Source organism: Symphodus melops (assembly GCF_947650265.1).
Source record: "Symphodus melops genome assembly, chromosome: 7".
NCBI lineage: Eukaryota > Metazoa > Chordata > Actinopteri > Labriformes > Labridae > Symphodus > Symphodus melops.
Genome location: NC_136697.1, coordinates 13,335,901 through 13,357,639, shown reverse-complemented (window position 1 = coordinate 13,357,639; position 21,739 = coordinate 13,335,901). Strand labels below are relative to the sequence as shown.

At 41.1% G+C, this 21,739-nt stretch overlaps 1 protein-coding gene across 2 annotated transcripts in view; it reads right to left on the bottom strand.

Annotated features, from left to right (window-relative positions):
• Positions 1 to 21,739, bottom strand: part of pik3r2 (phosphoinositide-3-kinase, regulatory subunit 2 (beta)) — a 34,808-nt gene that overhangs the window by 6,899 nt on the left and 6,170 nt on the right. For both annotated transcript variants that reach the window (XM_079349457.1, XM_079349458.1), the window contains exons 2-15: positions 19,323 to 20,225; positions 10,721 to 10,813; positions 8,236 to 8,304; positions 5,156 to 5,308; positions 3,261 to 3,465; positions 2,989 to 3,074; positions 2,725 to 2,827; positions 2,302 to 2,400; positions 1,966 to 2,146; positions 1,684 to 1,803; positions 857 to 999; positions 540 to 716; positions 371 to 442; positions 85 to 255 (exon numbers count right to left, since the gene is read on the bottom strand). In XM_079349457.1, the coding sequence (XP_079205583.1) occupies positions 85 to 255; positions 371 to 442; positions 540 to 716; positions 857 to 999; positions 1,684 to 1,803; positions 1,966 to 2,146; positions 2,302 to 2,400; positions 2,725 to 2,827; positions 2,989 to 3,074; positions 3,261 to 3,465; positions 5,156 to 5,308; positions 8,236 to 8,304; positions 10,721 to 10,813; positions 19,323 to 19,641 (1,991 nt within the window). In that variant the 5' untranslated portion in view covers positions 19,642 to 20,225. The remainder of the gene's footprint in view (positions 1 to 84; positions 256 to 370; positions 443 to 539; positions 717 to 856; positions 1,000 to 1,683; positions 1,804 to 1,965; positions 2,147 to 2,301; positions 2,401 to 2,724; positions 2,828 to 2,988; positions 3,075 to 3,260; positions 3,466 to 5,155; positions 5,309 to 8,235; positions 8,305 to 10,720; positions 10,814 to 19,322; positions 20,226 to 21,739) is intronic.

Below are 21,739 nucleotides of genomic sequence, written 5' to 3'. Positions count from 1 at the left end.
CAGATTATCTTCAAGAGTTTTCATTCTGTCAGTTATTTGACATTTCTTAAACAAACGAATTAAAACACACAAAAAAAAACGTACACAACAGAGCAGGCGTAGGAGCCCTTCTGTGATTGGCTCTCCCTGATGAGAAAAGTGCCGTCACATTTTCCTCTCAGCATCTCCTCTGCCTGGGTGCGTTTAATGTCCCCCACATACCAGGTACACTCATCATGGTGGGGCGAACCCTCGTCCTCCTCCAGCGAGTAGGAGCTGAAAACACACAAACACAGCAGCACTTTCTTCATTACACTTCTTGTCACGTAGCGAAAAATATTAACTGCTAGATTTCATATGATGAGTCTGAAGTATGAGCTCAAACACTCACTCATCAGCGTCATTCTTTATGCCCAGCCATTCGTTGATCTTTTTCTGCCTCGTGCCTTTCTGTGTCAGCCAACTGCAAAGCCAGAACAGATTTAATACAGACAGTAGATTCCATATACATCTCTCTTTCTATATTGCAGGCAATAAGAGCACATTTATTCATTCCTTACATCAAATACTGGTCTCTGATCTTGCGGAGTTGCATGAGATCTGGCTTGAGGCTGTTCATCTTCTTGTCGATCTCTCTGTTATCAGACACCTGCTCTCTCAGGTCCTGCTCCAGCTTGCACTTACTGTCATGGATCTCCTTCACGCGAGACTTCAAGCGCTCAGAGTTGCTCTGAATCCTGATTTAGGTTTAACACAAAGTCATTGTCAGATTTGTGATCTTCAAACACACTAATGAGTCATTTTTACAAATTGTAATTATTCAATGCATCTGACTGCTGTTGAAATAAATTCATTAGGTAAATAAACATGAACTCACTTCTGAATCTCTTTCTCGTTGCCCTCGCGTTGAAATCGCTCCAGAGACTCTCTGCTGTAGCGCTCCTGAGTCTCAAACTGCTCCTCAAAGATCTTGATGGTCTCGTTGAAAGCTTCTATGGCGGTGCGCTTCATCTGCAGCTCCTGGGTGGAAAAAAAAAGACACATGAGATTCATATCTAATCTTCAGCTGCTGACATAACAACCGATCACAGCAGTCTTAACGTTCTTATTCTATTTTAGTGTTACACTGTACGGTGTGGATATCAATACTTTTCACTTATTTCATGTTTAAAAAAATATTTTAATGTGTTGTCATTGTTTATCTTTGACTCCTATTTTCTATTTATTATTTAATCAGATTCATTTTGTGTTCTGATCATTCTGGTACATTAGCACTTATATTTCACTTTTTCATTAATAACACATGTGCATTTGGGTTTAATAGAATTTGAAATATAGAACAACTGTTGTCCACCATATTTATCTATTCCAAGCAAAAAGATCAATGAACAGCAAGAAAAACAACATAATTCAACAATATACAAAAGCACTGATATAAGTAATACTACGAAGTAAAAAATAGACAAATATGAAAATAATAAAACACGACATCACTTTTAATACCATCAAAGTGAACGTGTTGAATTAAATGCCTATCTCCTGTTTACAGTTTTTCCCCATTGTTGAATCTACTGTTCTTAAGCATACAGTAAGGTTTGAGGGTCAGTGTGTGTGTGTGTGTGTGTGTGCGTGCGTGCGTGTGTGTGCGTATGTGTGTGTGTGTGCGTGCGTATGTGTGTGTGTGCGTGTGTGTTGGACTCATACCTGTGAGGTACGTGTGTATTCCTCATACAGTGAGTCGTACTCCCGGCTCTTGTCCTGGTACTGCTCGTGATAGACCTTCAGCTGCTCCCCGACCTCCTCTATACTGTTCTCCTTCACCAACTGAGATGTTGAAAAATCCGAAGGAACAAAATCACGACCAAAACCAGAAAAGTAATTACAATTTCAACTTCAGGCTGACCTATTGGCTTTCACAAAGCTCTTGGTGATGGGAGGTTGAGAAAAAAAAAAACTTTTATGAATATAGACGGCAGCTCGACCAACCTGCTGGTATTTGGAGACCGGGTACAGGAGCTTGGTGTCCAGTTTGGTGTTGTATTGTGCCAGGGACTCGTGGCGGTAGTGATTGATGAGCTCCACAACAGACAGAAAGGTAAGAGGCTCTGAGAAGCCGTACTTCCCGTCTCTGTGGTAAATCTTTATCAGCTTGTTGTTCCCTCCTTTCCTGCAGGGGGAGACAAAGAAAAAAGAAAAAAAGGTGAAGAGCTGTATGGCATATTGAACTACATCATGTGCATGTATGTTTACTGTATGTTAAATGTTGGTGAAAAATGGACAGTAATGACGATGTTCTGCATAAAATCAGGAGTGTTGCTTTACCTGAGGGTGAGTGTGTACTCGCCCTCCAGTTTACTGGAAGCATCCCGGACCAGAAAGGTGCCATCAGGAGTGTCTCGCAGCTTCTCATTCACCTCCTCTCTGCAAATAAGATGAGCCACAGATTTAAACTATTGAAGGTTGGGCATTGCTCAGATGCAGCTCAGCATCAGAATAATAAAAAATGTTTTAGAAGTTCACGAAGAAAAAATGATCCAGAGTGCTTAACATGAACATTTAAAGGCATTGCACAAATAATTGAATCCATATTTACTCTGAGAAGACAAGAGAAGTCAACAAACTAAGGATTGCTCGGGTCAGTGATTCTTTTAGTTAGTATCTTAAAGACTGTTGTATATGACAACGTAATATGAACACCACTCAAATTAAACACGTGAGTAGTAACAATCTTATCAACATCATTACCTGGAGATTTCTCCCCAGTACCATTCAGCGTCTGTCAGCATGCTGCTTGTGTCCGTCATAGCTGATGAAGCCATTTTTGACTTGGCTGGCTTTGCTGGAAGAACTGCAAACAGACACAAACACAAACACACAGAGAGGTCAGCTATGAACACATTTTATACCGATGCAATGGTGAGTAACTCAAACACAATCTCCTGTTGGAAAATACAAAATTATAAATCAATCATAAACACAGTTTAATACAGCCTTTTAAAAATAACACACCTGGAGGAGTTAGGTCTTGCTCTGCAGTTCTCTCTATCAGCAGCCTCTCCACCACAAGAGCAGGTAACTCATCATCCAATGACAACCTGCAAGTCAATCAATCACTGGACAGATTAGCAATATCAAACTGAAACTACCAATCTGACATGTTTTTTCACAATGTGAGCTACATGTTGGTACCATGATGCTTCACAGAACACAAATCACATCTTTGCCTGTTCGTCCTCCAAATAGCACCATTGTCCAAAAGAATGAACTCATCCCAAACTTACCAAGGAGTAGACGGGCCGGTCCGCATCAGCAGCGGCCCAAACACCTTCCCCAGCGTGTGTGTGTCCAGACCATTGTTGGCCTGAGTAACCTTGGACAGGTGTGTTAGGAGGTACTGCAGGGTGAGACGGTGATGGAGAGGGAAGGCTGTGGCGCTCTCGAGGACCAAGCTGACCTCTCTGTCATGGCTTGCGGCGACCGCACCATCTGCAGGAAATCAAGATGTCAAACGTGAGACAATTCGGTTCGATGTGAGGTTTACACATTCTGTGCTTTGCATTAATCATGATTACGTTTTTACAAGTTGTTCAAATTAAAAATGGTCAATGGGGTCAATGCGGCCAATTTACAGCGGTGTCTCTGAAATTAGGTGAAATGAAATGAAGCTGTGTTATGTGCAGAGGAGAATCAGCAGCAGCATTTCAAACATGCCTTACGCCTCATTCACACATACTTCGTGCGCCACGGTTTTGTTCCGTCGGGCGACACGCGCCCATTCACACTCGATCTGTTTCTGGAACGTCAGCGAAGCGAAGCGCACCCATGATCAGCTGTACACACATCAAAAGAGAACTACACGATCACGCAGGAATAAAGAGAAAACCGGGCAGACAACATGTCTTTGTCTTTCTGAGGATGATTTGTTGAGCAAAGTTTCCTTGTCTGACTTCCGGATTGTGATATTCTGTGCAGCTTGACACGTGTCTGCAGCGTACTCCGTCAAAAACAGAATTGCAGCGTATTTGAAAGGAAGGACCATGGCGCCTGCTCTGTGAACACAATGATGGACTAGAGTGGCGGCTAACTACAGCGTAATGCGCGGCGCTGACGGAGCGTGGCGCACAGAGGATGTGTGAATGCGCCTCATAGTGAGCTCATCCTCTCCCAACACTCGACTCTGTTTTCCCAACGCTGACATGAGACTGACCTCGATCAGCTGCTTGTAAGGCTCACTCTGAGCCTCGTGGACTTCTTTCAAATGACAGTAACTAAAGCTATGAAAGGTACCTTTCTCCTGACTGAAACATCAGCAGCACACGGCCAATTTGAAGGCTTGTACTACACAAACCTCATTTTGTCTAAACTCAATACAATGTCCATTTCATTTTATCTCATTGATACTTTAATCATTTTTACATCTATCCCAGAAAGTTCCCTGAAGAAGACATTTTTATTATGTTTCTAGAAGTGTGTGTGTTTGAAAGTGTTTTTGCAGTACGTGCTTCTTCGCCTTTTGTATCAATCCATTTACTTCAATGTTTGTCCAGGGACATGTAGCATAAACCAATGTAAAAACAACACTAATTTTTAAAAAGCATTGGCTAATTCTGCATTCCCTGTCCTGAGACAGGCCTTTCAAATAAATCAAGTCAAGAAAACAACACCAGCCACACACTGGTTGATTTGTATGTTTAAGCCTATTAACTGTACGTCAGAGGCAATTTACATTACTGCAGACTATTTTCTAGTGTTTACATTGTTTATTTTAGATTTTAGAAAAGTTCCCAAAGATGTGAGAAAGCCCTGGTTTTAGTTCAACAATGTAAGAGTGTGTTTCCGGTTTGACTTTTTTTTAAATTAATTCTAATTTTGTATCTTTATCAATTTTATAACATTTGATTTTCAAACAATATAGATTTTCATCTTTATGCTTTCTGGAAGCTGATTCTCCCATTTTTTCACAAGCTTCTCACGCTAACATCTGCAAAACCCTGTGACAATAATATAATGATGACAATTAATCAATCAATAAAACAAGAACAAACTAAAGAATCTCATCATGTTCCTTCACAAGCCATTATCTTAAAGAGCAAGATAAAAAAAAGAGACCTGTACTTATTTGAAAATGGTAGTCAAGTCATTGAAGCATTGTGTAGCCACTGATCGAGGGACGTACCTGCTGACTGCTGTTGGAGCTGCTGCAGTAGTGTGACCGCAGTTTGAAGGTGAGGATAGACGCAAGCTGGGATGACAGGTGACGGAAGGTCTCTCAAGTATCGAAGGACACACTCGCACAGGTCGGCCACATCTTTCTGACCCATTTCACACTCTGTAGCCCAAAGACAAAATTATAATGAGAAAAGAAAATCCGCCAGACAATCAATCACAGAGAAACCCAAATCTGAACTTTCAATCGACAGTTGTGGTATAATTAATTCCTACTTTATGTGAGGCAGGTTTGTTGGACAGTGTATGTTATGAAGTACAATAGTGCAACTAAAAAATTTGAAAACACTCAATTCAGTCATACAAAATTTCCAAAAACCTTGCTACTATTCTTACTCCTTTGGTTGGAAATACTCCTAATCACATCAACAACTCACAGAACTTTACAGACAAGGATCTAAAATTACATCCCGAGGAAACAAAGTCAGCTAATTTTTCACATCGACCCAACAATAGAGGCTATCAAAGCCATCAGAACAAAGCTTCTTCAGGACACCACCTTCACCTTCCTCTCTCACCAGACCCCATGTGCACCATGCTGGACCTCTGCTTGAACACCACCGACTTTTAGTACAACAGAGGCTTCTACATACAGAAACATGACAGAGCCATGGGCTCACCAGGATCTCAAGTAGGGGTCAATCTCTACATGAAGAAGTAGAGACAGGGCTTTAGCTATCACACACACACACACACACACACACACACACACACACACACACACACACACACACACACACACACAGGTTTAGATACGTGGATGAAACCTGGTTCAAAATAAATCGGATAGTTTAAGCTTTCACAGGTCAGTCCACAGAAAGACAAAATTAGGTTTACCTAATTGACTGCAAGGTATACACTGAAAATGACAAGAGGCCTCAACATACATTTTCAAGAGAGAAGGGGCAGAAACACTGTAGAGGAGAACTTAAAACATGTGGTTACCTAAGTTTGTCAATAAAGAAAAGGAAAAACCCCCAAAAAACCCACAGCATTGTCATTCCTTAATTTTCTTGAGCATGAAAGTCAAAAGGATATTCAACAGACACAACATCCTGTTGGACTTAAAACCATCCAACACCTTGAGGTAGAAGTTGGTCACTCAAGGAGAAATCTCCCAGGCATAAACAAAGTTTAGTTCGTCACCTGTGGAACAAACTCCCTGAACACCTGAGGACTGCTGCCACACTCGGCTCCTTTAAATCAGACTTTATTATCCACTCAGGCTTTCCACACTTTCTGCCTTCATTTAAAACTTAACCTTTCTTAATAGTTTTTAATAGTTGTACTTTTACATGTTTCTCTGTCTTTTCATGATGTACGGTCTTTCTTTTGCTCTGTTTTCATTTTTAAATTTCTGTTGCATTCTTTCCTAAAGCTTTGTTTTAATGTATTTCTGTGAATTGCCTCATGTCTGAACAGCACTATATAAATAAACCTGCCTTGCCTAGTAAAATGAAATTTATGCCATGCAGTCCAATTAGGAATGTAGACATTTATACATTGGATAGACTAAACAACCACATGGCACAGAGTAGGAGAGGCAGCTTCTCAGGACAGGATTCTGCTGTCGACACAAATCTGAAGGACAAATGATGCTCCTTTGAAGGTGACCAAGTGCACATCCTGGCTAGGAAAGACTGGGGTGTAAAAAAGGAGTCATCTACTGTATGTCAAGGTTGAAAAAGCATCCCTTAACAACAGTAATGCTCTGAGACACCATCTATCATCAAACTACACGACTGTTTTAAATTCTCTGTCAAAACACCTGGAGCCCCGATCCTACCTTGGAAAATGTGACCCTGACAGCATTATATTATTCATAACTACCGAGTCATTACATAAGCGTAGTCTTTCAGTACTTACTGTATAATGACAATAACTTAATTGATCTCAATATGCATAATAAGCAAACTAATAAGCAATAGGCCTGTGCTCAGAAAATCGATATGGCAATATATCGTCATGTGCTCCTTGCCAATACGTGTATCGATGCAGATTTTACAGTATGGATACAGCTGTCAAGTTGTTCACGGCTAATCTTCCATTATGCAGTTCCCACTAAAACCAAAGGGGGGCAGTAAACAAAAAAAACTACATGAACGACATGATTCAAAAGCAAAACAAACAAGCATGGTTGAGAAACTGTGAGCAAAACTTAACGCAACATTTTGTATTTTTACAAACACCAGTCCGTGTGGAGTTTGACATTAGTGATGCAAGATTCACAAAAAGGAGGTCAAACACAGCAGCAACACGACCAATGTCCATGAACATATAACAAGAAGTTAGAAACAACAGCTAGATATTTTGGTTTACTTTTAGGATTTCTAAGGGTGTAGATTTATGAGTTTAAGTTGTAGGATCCTTAAATCTGTATATTTGCGTTTATTCTAAAAAAAGAACAGCTGTTAAAAGGAATTTTTTGTAGGACATGCTCATGATCCAAAACTATCACGTATCGTGATACGTATCATATCGTGAGGTTGTAGGAAATACCCAGGCCTACGAAGCAACCAATAATTGGTAGAAATAGGTACCTTAAATCTCTGGTGAGAAATGTTATGTATTTGTGAATCTGGTCACCCTGAGGGACAAAGAAGTACCTCATCTCATCGCTGATTTTTATTTAAGGAATGTTTTCTGTCAATATTATAATCCTGCTTTATTGAACGATTATATCTTTGCTGTGTAAAATGTAAACAAGGGCTGTTTTGGCAGTTCCCCTTCTGACACTTACCTCATGGGTATGGTCTCTTATCTGCTTTTGAAGGTCATAAAGATCTCTATTAATTTGAGTCCTTTATATAACCAGTCAAATAAACTCTTTAAAAGGGGCTTTAATATGAAGCATAACCATGATCTCAAACCTAGTTTGGCATGCCTGTACCATCATTTTTCTCCAAGAAGAGAATACATCTAATATAAGAGAATATGACCAAATATATTAGAAGCACTAATGGATAATAAAATGTTGTTGGTTTGAAACATATACATTTGCAACAAATCAACTGATTCAGGATAACTCACCTGAGCTCAGGCTGTACACTGGGCTTTCTGCACCTGAAGTTGATCTGTACAAAGTTACACAGTCCAGACCTGACAAACACAAAATGAGCAGTTGAGTAAAGGCTCAAATATTTGAGCTAAAGTGAACAATGGAAATGGTGAAGCAGCAATGAGCAAAATAGAAAGAAAGAACCTTTAGTAGAAATACTAAATTTGGCAAAGAAAACTGCCAAATTCAATTTTCTTTGACAAAGAAAACCTCCTACAGTGCAGCTAGGTCACTCTGATGCAGGGAATGATGTTGGGGCATTAAGTCTGAGTGAAGATTCACCTCGAGCGAATAGAAGAGGCTTGGTGACATGTATACCTGGTGCACAGTGTATCGACTGTATGCACACTAACGCCACGATCTCCATGCACGTAACTAAACAGCTTCATTTTGTTTTCAGTTGCTCAGTATGTTTGTCTCCACACCTTTGTTGACGTTGTTCCATCGAACGACGCGTAGCATTGATATAAAGGCAAATATTGTCATAATAGTGTCTTACAGTGGACACTAGCTCAATGTTCTTTTAAAGTCATGTTTTGCTTTCGGAGACCCCCTCGCCTCCTCCCGTTGGAATGGGATCGTCTCCCCCTGTGAACAGCCAGGTCAGGAGAATTATGACGAGCAGTCCTCCTGAAATGATCTCGATGTTTTCAGGAGTGCATATTTAAGAACAGCTTTAGATTAACTCAGTGATGATCACTAATACACTAAAACACGTTATGAAGCGCTGAACAGAGAAGGTTTTATATTGGGCTGGATGATCTCTTTCCAAGAAACATAAAATAAACAAGTAACGTAAGATAACATTTTACAATTACAATTAAACTTTGCCTGTGTAGTGTTTTAATCGGCACAGTTAATGAAAATACTTCTAAAGAGAACATGTGAACTCTGAACAACCTTGTCTATTATTCGGACCCTCAGCATTTAAAGCATTTAGGACCAGCGGGTCCAGACAGCTTTCATCTAGGAGGCAATCCCTCGAGACCCGGCAGTCTCTCAGATAGTCGTGAAAACCTCACCAAACAGTCGCTCTGTGTGTGTGTGTGTGTGTGTGTGTGTGTGTGCGTGCGTGCGTGTGTGTGTGCGTGTGTGTGTGCATCCAACATAGAGAAATAATTCAATATAACTGTTTCGTATGTTATTTACATTCAGAGACAGACATTTTGTCGCCCTGCTTGTAAACATCAATATGGAAATATTCTCCAGTTGCCTGCATGAAAAGAATCTCAGGTATAAAATCAAGGTACTCACACCTAAACTATGTTGAGTCTATTTCCTTTAATAAATCAGCTTCTCCTTGACAGTCTCAACACTGTTTTTATCAGTGACATCACAGAGGTACAAAGGCTTTACATGGATAAGCACACACAGCAGACCTCATCAGTTTCAATAATAAAGCTCTGTCTCATAAGTGTGGAGTGTGTGCTGTAATGTGTTTGTACTAGAAAAGTATGAAATAAAATCAGACCAAAATAAGACTGGCGGGAGACAAAATCACTAAATAGTATTGCAATATTTTGCGTGGCGATATTATATCGTTTCATGGTGGCCAAATAAACTTTTTATTATATTTATAACAAATATGCTTTATATATTTTTAAATCTAATTAAGATTAATCGTGAACCCAGTATCGTGAATCGTATCGGGAGTTAAGTGAATTGTTCCATCCTTACTTAAGGATCAGGATTATATTGTATTGTGGGGTCTCTGGTGATTCCCACCCCAACAAAATAATCACCATGTACTGTTCACTACAATTCTAGTTGTTTGAAGTCCACTTTTTAGTCTTGCATGCAGCATAGTGAAATAATTTTCAAAACCTTTCCCAGGCTTCAAAAGTAAACAATGCAATTGCAAACAGTTGGGAGAAATCGCCAAACAATTTGCAAATGTGCCATAAAATTGGTAACTGCTTCATAGAAATCAACGGTTTCAGTAATCTTTCGAGCAAAGAAGCCAAAAGTTGTGAGGATTTGCTGCTGTCTCTTTCTAACATTATAGGGAACTGGGAATTTACTTGTTCAGGGGGAAAGTTAGCAACTCTCAGATATAGCTGGTCCTGTGTGTTTGTGTTTTTGTGTGTGTGACCGATAAGCGGAGAGGGAAACAAAATTGAAGGACAGGAAAAAAATGAGCCAAAACTGTGAATGCTCTCCCACTGAGTGCTATTTGTTAATAACATGGTGTGAATCAAACCCACTGTGCAGGACTCTCTCAGATATTTAAAGAACTGTTCTGCAGAATATATCAAATCTCTTGAAGGAGGTTCTGTGAGTGTGCATGAACCCGTGGGTGCACTTCTACATCTGTGTGACAGGATCCACCTATCTATACGTCTCCACTACGCAAACGCAGGCGTGAGAGCAGGAGGCAAACGGCGAGAGGCACACGGTCCCAGGTTGCGGGAGAGACAGATAACAGACGATAGGGTTGTCCGGTTGACATGCGTGTACCTCTTTTCTCGATGGCTTGAATCAAGCTGACGAGGGCCGGGGGAGCCGTCTCCGGCGGTGTGAACTGCTCGCTCAGGTCCGGCACAGAAACAGCTGAAACAACAACACAAATCACTGTTACACTTCTGGCACAAAGCCCCTGAAAGGCCACAGGGGGGGCTGCAGCACCAACAAGGGCACATTTAAGTCAGGGCTGTTTGAGATATAAAGTATGTATAATTTTGACAGTATATCAAATATGTGAGGAAAACTATAAAACACGATGAGGGGGGATTTAAGAGCCAGTTTTGGAAGGAGCACACATGTTTGTTTTTTTAAAGACACAGCAGTAGTTACACTTCTGTGTCAAATTTCAGTAGTGTTTTAATCCCAAAACTTTAAAACAAGGACACATGGCTTCTTTTTCAAAAGGTCTAACCGATGAGATGTATGATAACAGCAAAACAATTTGATAAATGTACAAAAGATGGAAAAGAGGCTTTATTCAGAGTTGTGAAAAAGAACCCCCTCCCCCCCAAAGAAAAACAGTCTGTGCTGATGGCGAGCAAAAAACTTTATCTACTTTACAACTCCCCAAAGACGAAATCAAACATCTTTTCAGTCCAAGAGAAAGAGAAAGGGAGAAAGCGAGATGTGGGGGAAAAAAAAGAGAAAGATCCCATTTCTCTCCCTCCCACCCCTTTTTTTTTATATCCCCTTTCTTTTCTCCCCTCTCACTCTTCTCCTCCCCTCTGCTCCGCTATGTCCTGCTCGGTGTTTCGCCTTAGCTCTTTGCGTGAGTGGAGCACAATAAAGGATTTAATCAAAACTCCTGAACAAGCAAAAGCCCTGTGGCAGTGTGCCAGGCCCAGCTCGGCCCAGACAGGCAGCGCCTCCTATTCAGCCCCAGAGCAGGGCTGGGAGCTGTGTGTGTGTGGGGTGGAGGTGGGATGGGGATGGGGGTGGGTGGCAGGGAGGGCCTGGCCCAACCGGGGGTTTGGCAGTAGGCTCCTGTTCCTGGCACGGCTCAACTCAACCGCTGCTGATTATTAATTTGGAGAGTTCAGACAAGAAACGCAGCGTCAGCACATTCCGTTCCCCTCGCTCGCTCTCTCTAGTTCTTGTTCTCAGTTCCTTTCAATGTCTCTCGCCCTCACTCTCTCTTTCCCTCTATCCTTTCGCACTCTGGCATTCTTGCGCTTGCTGGACTTTTTCTATTACTTCTTCTCCTCTTTCTTTTTCTACATTTCCTGTCTCGTACTTTAGTTTAAACTCAATATTTCCTTTTTTCTTTTATTTCCCTCTCCGTGTCTCCATGCTGGCCAGTTAAACATGGAAACTTTGCCTGGCAGTGTCTCCAGCTCTCTAGCGTGCACACAGACACTGCTCTGGCTCTTCTTTATCCCCGTAGGCCATTTTAGATGGCAGGCCCCTCCCCCATCTTCTCCCATCACAGAGACTCTCTATTCAACGCCCGCTACAGTTTTAACATACATTAACAAACTTAAACCAAACATTGGAACAAGTCTTTAGTCGTTATGTAGCACCTGGGTGACAAAGATCTTTACAAAAGAGACTTTGGAACGATGTCTGATCTGCCTACAAAAGTTGATATCTTGCTGTTGAGTTTTTTTTCATATAATTGTGTGCAAACGTTGTTTTTAACTCTTTTTAACTCACTTTTTAACGAAACAGCAGCACTTCTCATCCCAAAGTTCAGGCAAAATGCAAATGATATTGTTTCTGAAAACAGATTTAATTGCTCAGTTAAAGACTGCCAATTCTCAGGGAACTCGTAAACAGGTGTGTGTAGGCAGGTTGCACGCGATGAAGCAGAAGAAAAAAAAAACCTGGGAAATAAGTACAAATTAAGGCTATAAACCAATAGTTTAGAAAGAAAGTAGGAAGGAAAAATGGTCTGCCATATTTTCCCCCGAGAGAATTCAGTCAAACATAAACACTCCATTTATACCTCTGAACTTGAGAGAGAGAAAAAAAAGCATTCAATTTTGACTTTCACGTCAAGGAGATATTTTTCTTGGAAAAGAGGGCGATCGAGGGAGAGACACAAAGTGTAGGTTTGCTCACTTTCGCTTTTACAAGTCTTGGTCAAGAATGCTTTCTTCATTACACATCGTCTTTACATCCTCACATAGGACCTTAAGACTGCTTTCACTTGAATCCAGAGAAAATCAAAAATCAAGGCTGCATATATATATATATATATATATATATATATATATACACACACACACATATATAGATAAAACTCAGTCATTAAACATCACCTGTGCCATTAAAATAACGATAGTGATGTGTGTTATTGAGACATGAAGTGGTAATGGTCTGTTGAAGGAGGCAGATCCTGTCTGTTTGCACTGACCCCCCCCCCCCCCCCCCCCCCCCCCCATACAAAGTGAGTCCGGACAAAGCAAAGCTATGTAAAGCAAAGTATATGTTTTCTCATCTTCTGCAGCAGAACACCTTTGTAAGCTGATTGAAGCTGCTCTGTAACATTCTCCTTACATTTTAATATGTACACACACGTTTTAAATGAAAATGATAAGAAAATCCAGGGTGTAAAATGTTCAAATCTGTTGCAGTAGATGTACCTAATAGTGTTTTCACCAACTTGCAACGTACGTCATTGCTTTGTGTTGTACATTTTAGGGCTCAGTTTGAATTTTTATGTTTGAGGCCATTTATGTTTTTTTCAGATCATGAAATTGAGAAATGATAAAAAAATATATATTTGCCCACCATCACTTTTTTAAAAGGTTGTAGCGCCCAGGCCGCCCCTGCTCCCTACATAAAAGTGAAAAATGGACTGTGCATTTTATAGTGCACAACATCTTCAATGTTAGTAAGTAAGTTCACAGACTACAACAGACTGTGGGAAGATGTCACAATCAATCGTTAAGTTACTGATTGTTGATAAATGCAGGAGCAGTTCGAGATGGAGAAAAGTCGAACAGGCTGTTTGACCACATTGCGTGCGTTCCCTCACATGAAGACTCGGCCCGTACAGACCACAAACTGTGTCCCGTTGTAACAAAGTAAATAGTTGCACATGACGGCTGGCTTTCCTGCGTGTATGTTGGTGCGCGTGTATCGGCATGCGGACAGAGAACAAGAAGTTTCCACAGAATTTCACGTGTATATGCTGATAGATTTGTTTTCATCCTGTTTTAAGACAGTTTGATCAAATAATCTTTTATTTGCTTCTTACATTTCAGATGTCTTCGACTGCTTCTTCTGTTTCAAGTTCAAGATTGTCTGTTGAACTATGAACCGTTTATTAAAAAATAAATCATGTGTCCTAGGGACACATGCATTGGTTTTTTTATTACATCGACTGTATACAACATGGATGCAGACTTAGCGATGTCACCCATTGGTTACTGAATGGAGTTTTAAAGCCCAACAATGTCGGTCCTCAACCTGATTTTTGGTCATTTTTGGCGTTTTTTTAAGCTCCATCTGTACTTGGATTTTTCAGACTAACAAAGAAAGGCAATGCCATCAAACCAAATAATAATTCTGCTTGATCTCACCAGATTTAACTGGCCTGACAGAGATTCACTGCCCTCTGTCAGCTTATTTAACACGACATTGAAAGCAAACTTCTTTATCAACAAAATAGGATCAAATTTGCCCAACATTTCTAACCACACCAGTTTCTCAAGTATGTGTTTCTCGTGCGCGGTGTTGACAAGGCCAGTTGGTGTCTGGCTCAAACATAGTGCGCTCTCACAGTGTGAATGCTGCTGGTCAGGTTTCACTGCTACACGTCCTCGCTGCATCTAACCATGTCGACAGGCCATGCATCACGACTGGGCACACTATCCGTCCCTCTATCACAACATACTTCAAAGCCTCACATGTACAAGTAAGTTGCTGCAGTCATGTAAAGACTCAGGTGATCTTTGCTGAGTAATGCATCTGGTTTTATGAGCCTACACAAGCATTTCTGAGGGGAGACATTAATGCAGAGGGGTGCTATAAAACCTGTAATTGCAGGCTGAATGAGGCATTTTTCACACAGCCCGACGAGAGACCAATTTATGCTAAAAATATCTCTACAGAATCACCAGGCCTTCTAAAAGAAAAGTGTATCTTTTGGTGAAGTGTGGTGTTATACTGTCAGATGGTAACTTCATTTTGTCCACTTTGGGCACACAGAATCCAAGTGGATTAAGGGTGCACTCACACTAAGAAATCCCAAGCACGTTTGACCCCCAAAGACCAGTCCATTTGAACAGTGCGAGTGGTCCACTGCGTGATCGAGCCCTGACATGTGGACGTGGACTACGCCAGGGCAATATGGCTAAAAGTGTTATCATAAATCTTCACGATAAAAAATGTCCTGCAGTAAACATCGATAATTTGCACGATGTTATCTCCTGCTTTGAGCTGGTAGGCTCTGCGTTTTCTTTGGTTTGCCTCTTGCTCAGCTCTTCATTTGAGGCGTTTTTCAATCCGCTCCAAACGTCTTTAAGTCCGCCTATTACCCATATCCCTGCCACATGATTGGCTGTTCGTCTTTTCTATCAGCTGGCTACTCGTGTTCAAGGCACGTTAGGCCCCCCGTGTTTCGCAGTGGTCGGGTGGAGTAATTACAGGTTTAAACTGAACTTTTAACAAACTTTTTTTATATATGTGTCGAAAAAAATTATATTGTGATAATTAGCATTCAGTTGTGTTTTTTGTTTTCGCCCAGGCCTAACACAGACCATTTTATTTTGGTGTTGGAGAGACACTCTTGGCCATTTGGCCTATACTCAATTTATAGGAATCATTATTTGGGGGAAAATGTTATTGTTTCATTTCTATAAAGTAACAGGATCTAGTGTCACAATTGGTTCATGTCAGTCTTAACTAAATTCCCAATTCTAGTGATGACATTCTCCAAAGACAAACTTCCTTTTTACAACTTTATTTCACCATTAAAGCCATGAGGACAAACAGTACCTGTGAGCGTACTATCCAAATCAAAGAAAACTCCTCTTTGAAACTACATTTGGGAGTAGCTACGATTAAATTAATCATCTTTTTAGCATCATCAACAACTAACCCAAGCTCACCCTAGATATCTCCAACACTCTGCGAAAACAAACAGAGATGTTGTTAACTCCTGCCGAGAGCTAGCAGCTGTACAAAATGTTATTCACTCTGTTTGTGGTTTGCTAAACACATTCATCTCTTAGGAAGATGACTTCACACCTACATTAGTTATCATGGAAAAACTCAAGGATTTAAGATTGTTGCAGCTCTTCAAACTACAAGATGCAAAGTGTCCTAAACTCGAGGAGAATAGAACAGCAGTCAGAAAGAAACCAAATACAGCTGGTTCTTATATTTGCAGTTGGATTGGCTGACCTTGGCTTACAAAGTAACCTTCATCTCCCTCCCTCTACAGCCTCTCCATATCTTTTCCCATTCACTTTCTCCTCCGTCTAAGCCCCTCTCCCCCTTCCTGTGTGCTTTGAAAGTGTTTTCCTGGTAAGGCACAGGGAGCGGAGAACGAGTGGAGGCCTCTCCTTTCTGAGAACTGGCCCCGCTAACATGGTTTATAGCCGCCCAGAGACAGTATCAGACGTGTATGTGAATCAGGGAGAGAGGCTGCAAAAAAAAAAAAAAAAAGAGGGTGAGAGGGGGGAGGGAGTGTGTGAAGGGAGGAGTTTTGCAAAAATGCCAAGCCATGGTTCACTTCAGCAGGCAGTTAAAGTGAGGCCAGGGAGAGGAGAAAGAGAAAGGAGGGAAGAGGGAAAAAACTGTCTCTGGGTTTGTTGAATTGTTTCTCCTGCAAGTTGAGAAATGTTCTGCCTCAGAGTCCGGGGAATGAGCCTAGTTTCAAGCCACTTTTTGTCTTAAAAAGTGTCCTTAAACATCTCACTGAAATAAGCACTATTATCAGATGTGCACCACGTCGCTGGATAAGTGTAAATCTTCAAATCTTCTTTACAACTATTATTACTTTTCAACATGGAAACATATCCAATCACAGCCTTTTCCAACTTAAAGCGAACTAAAAGACATTGTGACATGCACATCTTTTAACATAAACTGTCCATAAGCACAGCAATACTACAACTTCATCTTCTGCCAAGTATTTACAAGTGCTTGAGTATCATGCATGTTGTGGACTCACTACATTAACCTGAATTGTTGAAGTCAAATGTGAGTCTTGTTTTCCTTAATATGAGTAGAGGTTCTATGATAAGACAGTCATATTTCTACAAAGGAAATAATTTTTTTTATTAAGAGTGAGTCAACAGTGAGTTTGACATGTATGGATCTGCCTGACAAAAAGGATATATTCATTGTAGCATGATTCAATCCGAATGTGTGACTCCAAACAAAACTATATGTCCGAGTTATATTGCACGTATGAAACAATCAGAAACCGTCTCTCATTAGAAAGCGGGTCCTTAACCAGTTCAACTATCGAAGATAAAAACTAGGGGTTGGACAAAAATTAATCTAATTAACTCAGGGCTTTCTAATTAATTAATCAAAATTAATTAATGCATCGCAATATTTGCCCTAAAAAGCAACACTTCTCTCTTCTTTAAATGGATTTTGGTGGATGAATGAATGCAATGCATGCATTTTTACTTATTCTCAGTTTCATAAAGTTTTTAAAGAGGAAAAAAACATAACCTAAAACTCTACTTTATTTGACCCTGTGTGGGGTTTAATAGCAAGGTTATTTTCTCCCATTTATACAGTTATTGATTGCACATGAACTTAGTGCTGTAAACACAAGAAATGACACATTTACTTTGAACTTTACAGAAAGTTGAAACCTTGAGATTAATTCAAGTACTGCTAATTTGCTTAAGAGTTTAGCTACTGGTTGAGAGGGTGGATTAAACAACCTTTCCTAACCACTAAACCATTGTGCTGCCCAAAGCCAATTTTACAACCCATGGGAATAACAAACTGACCACACTAATAATAGCTCTATTCACACAACATGGAGGGCCCTCTTCACTTTAGGGGAGATAAAGATGACGTTTTTTCAAAAATGTGTGCTTGACCATTTCTTATTTACGATGCACATTTGGTGCTAAGCCAGGTTATCTTTCCTTCAGGCACTGCTCTGCTCTCCCCTTTCTAACCCCCCACCCCGTCATGGTTATATTACTGCCCCTGTCGCTCCCTATCACAGGCACAAACGCCTCCTGCCCAACTGGTTTGTCTCACTGTCTGTCAAAGGACAAGGATACCGTTCCCTTCACCTGCTCGGCTGCACAAAGCGAGGAAGTGAAGAGCAGTACTTGTTCACTCTCAGGTTATTATTTTATCACAAAATGCAGAAACTCCAGCTTATTGGAACTCTACAGATTTTGATCACAGTTGTGTTATCCTCTGTTTTATATAGAGAGAAAAGAACTAATACATTTGAATGAGGCCCAGTATACTTTGGTGTATTCTATGAATTGCCAATTGGCTCAATCAGAGGTAATTCAGGGTTCACAGCCTGCTCAAAGTGGTTCTTGTCCCATCCATCATAAAACACACACGGAAATTAGACGAGAATAGCGCTTTTGACACAGGAATGAATGTACGGTTTCATATGTGAAATGTTTGAAAAACGTTAAATCATCTATTTTGGCCCTGTGCCCCTTTTTCCTCTGGCGTCCCACAAAAGGAAGCAACACGTTTACCAGCTGCAGTCAAAAGCTAAGGAGTGCAAAGTATGAAAAATCTTGAGGGTGTGGAAGACGTTCGGTAGCAAATCAAAGTTTTTACTTGAGGTTGTGCTCGTGAAGGTCATCTGATCTATGCCAAGTGTTTGTTTGAGTTGGACGCTGTTGCCGCTAAAGCAAGCCCGGACCATTATGAATCAATATTAGGTGTGTCTTTTTTTTTCCCTCCGAAATTTACCCAAGCAAATAAGAGGTGTAAAAGAACAGGACACTTTATCTCTACCATTGTAGTCCCTCAAATGTTCCACATTCTCATGTTCACAGTCTCCTTCTGCTCAGATACAGACACACAATAAAATATTAATGTTCCTCTGAACACGAAAGCTTTAAAAAAAAAAAACCTGTCTAATATCCAAAAATAAAAACCCTACATCTAAAATGGTCAAAACAGCACCCCCTCCTTCTCATGCAATCTGCTCCCAAATTTGAGATGGCTCAATAAGACGTCATAGTGAAGGAGAGGCAAGCCTTTTAGTGCAGAAAAGCACAGATGCAGTTTGGGGACGCGTGTTAATATTGAATGAAAAGGGGACCACACAGACAGACCTGTACAGGAGAGTCCAGTAAGTATACGGATTAGCCCTTTAATATTCAGCAGAGAGCGTTTGGTTAGCTGTGCTTCTAAGAGGTGAGGCTTAAGACGAGTTTTCACCGTCGATGAAAGGGTCAGCTTTCAGATTTGATTGATGTTTTAGAGGATTTTTCATTTAGCATGTGTCGACAGTATGCATGTAAAAACTGAATCGACAACAACAAAAGCACATTTAAAAAAAATTATTAAATGATGCAATGGTTTTGTTCAACAAGCCGTTAATAAATAATCATCTACAATTTAAAAAAAAAAAAGCAGCTACAGTGAGACGGTGAACAATAATCATGTGACAATGTCTTTGTGAAAACGCTCTCACCTTGAGACGCCTCTGGTCTTGGGGCAGCAGGAAGGGGTCTCTGGGACCTGGGCTGACTTGACGGCAGAACCATCTTGACGAAGCCCACATACTTGACGTACGTCCCTGGAAAGTCTCCTCTCTGTTTGGTGCGCTCATTGTACCCAAGGAGCCAGCCGAGGCCTTCAGGCTGCTGCTCACAGCCCTCCACATAGTTCTCATTGGACAACAGAGATGCCTTGCTGACTGTAAGAAGGTCCCCCGGCTGCAGATCCAAGTCCTCCTCCTGGTCTTTAGTAAATGCATAGAGCGAAAGGTACTGAAAACCATCGGCCGCCATTTTGTCAGGGATGCAAGAATCAAAATGGATACTGAATAGAGGATTAAGTAGTGCAGCCCGTGTCCCACTGCAACAACAGGGTTTAGCTAGACTGAAAACCTCCGCAAAAACCAAAGAGGCTGTAGAGTTACTAAACTCGAGTGATGGACAGAGGGAAGGTGTGGGCAGGACCGGGAGTCACCCGAAGCTTAGAAGCATTTTAAAACGTTGATAAAGTAGCGTTCTTCTTCGACTGTTTCTGTGTCTGCAGCGGTTTCAGACCTGACCAGTGTTGATGGACTGGTGCACTTTCCGCAGCTTGATACCCCGGTTGAGCCAGATGATTGAGCAGAGGGAGAGTGTTGGCAACATGCTCCTTCAAGCAGTGGAAACCTTCTGGCTGTGTGCTATTGGAGCAGCCCAGTAAATTATTATTTTTTTTGCCAGCCAAGGGCCCTGCGTCGTCGGCTCCCCGCGGTTAAAAGAAGAGGTCCGATTGGACAACGTGGGGCAGAGTGGGATGGTCCTTAATCCACTCCGATTCTCTCAGACTACCACATCGTCCAGACAGAGATTATGACCGACCTGCACGAGACAAAATCCCCCTAAAAAAAGAAAACAAGGAAAAGAGGGGAAAAAAAAGATTCTAAATTAGGGTCAAAAATCAAACGTAGCATCACGAAAAAAAGGAAATAAAGTCAAATAACTTTTAGTTCTATACAAAGAAAATACCAATAAATAAGGCACTAAACAGTACGCATGTAAAGCTGAAAGTGGTGCATTAAAATGGCGAACTGCAGCAGCTCCATGTATTTGTGCAATGTTGGGTTAGAACGGAGAGATCGGGTGATGCTGCTGCGTCATGACCAACAGCAGACTAAGTCCCTGGACAGGAGCCTCCATTCCCTCCACTCCACATTCACACACTCACAGCCTTCAATGACGAATCACACTTTCCACAGGAGCAAGAAGTTTCACAGTGAAATAAATGTCCCTTCCAACTTACACGACATTGAGTGCGATTAGCACGATCCGAAGAGACTTGTGCGAAAATGGCGAGGAAAACATTTGTTCGCGCATCGTGCATGCAAAGGAAAGTAGGACCTGCACCACGGCTGTAGGGCAACCACAATGTTCTGAAACATGCAAAAACCTTTACAACAGTTCCCCTCGGTCGGAGAGGGGAAAAAAAAAAGAAGAGAGCCCTGTGTTGCCTGAAAAATATTTTCGGCTTCTGTCAAAATAGCTAAAATCAAACTGTAACAAGTCTACTAGCAGATAAATGATGGAATAGATGATGAAATGAGTATCCAAAGCCCCGGCACAGTGTCAGGAAAAAGGCTGCTCCTTTCTGTCAACGGTTTTAAAGTATCAGTCTGTGGATCCAAAAGGTAATCAGGGACTGATATCAAATGTTCTCTCATAGAGATGATTGAAAGGCCCAATAGAAAGCAATGACTAAACAGGCAGACATCCTCGTATGACAGCAACATACCTGTTCAAAAAGCTGGCTAAAACCACAGGAATCAAATCCTTGAGAGACTCATTTTGGGAAGTGGTGGGGAATCCTAATTTCAGGGGGGGGGGGGGGGGGGGGGGTTAAAGTAAAAGAGATTTTAAATTGATTTTGATATTCACCATCAAATATGAAAAAAACAATGGATGTAGCTTCAACGGTTGATTGATTTTTGAGCGGTGAAATAATAATGCCCCCAAGTTCAAACTGAAAATCTTCATATCACTGGGAGATCAGACTGAGCGTGAGAGAGATTAGGGTTTCCAGATTAAGAATGACATCTGTGGTTTGTGGACCAACCAAGGACGATGGTCCAGTTAAACTCTCTGGACACGATGAGCGGATCCCAGAGAGGAGATGAGGCAAGGGGGGGGGGGGGGAGGGACGCGAAGGTGGCTGGAAGTTTTGGTCTTGTATGTCAGAAACTATTTGGGGCAATTTCCCGAAACATCCAAATCCAAATAACCAAGGGCCTGCTTTTTTTTTTTTTCGAGGCCCGATGTTGTGCAATCATTTCATGAACGTATCTGAATGGCCAATGAGTCGAGTGATGCATTGCAGACGCTTAAATAAAACAAGGTGAGAGCTTTATAAATGAACTCA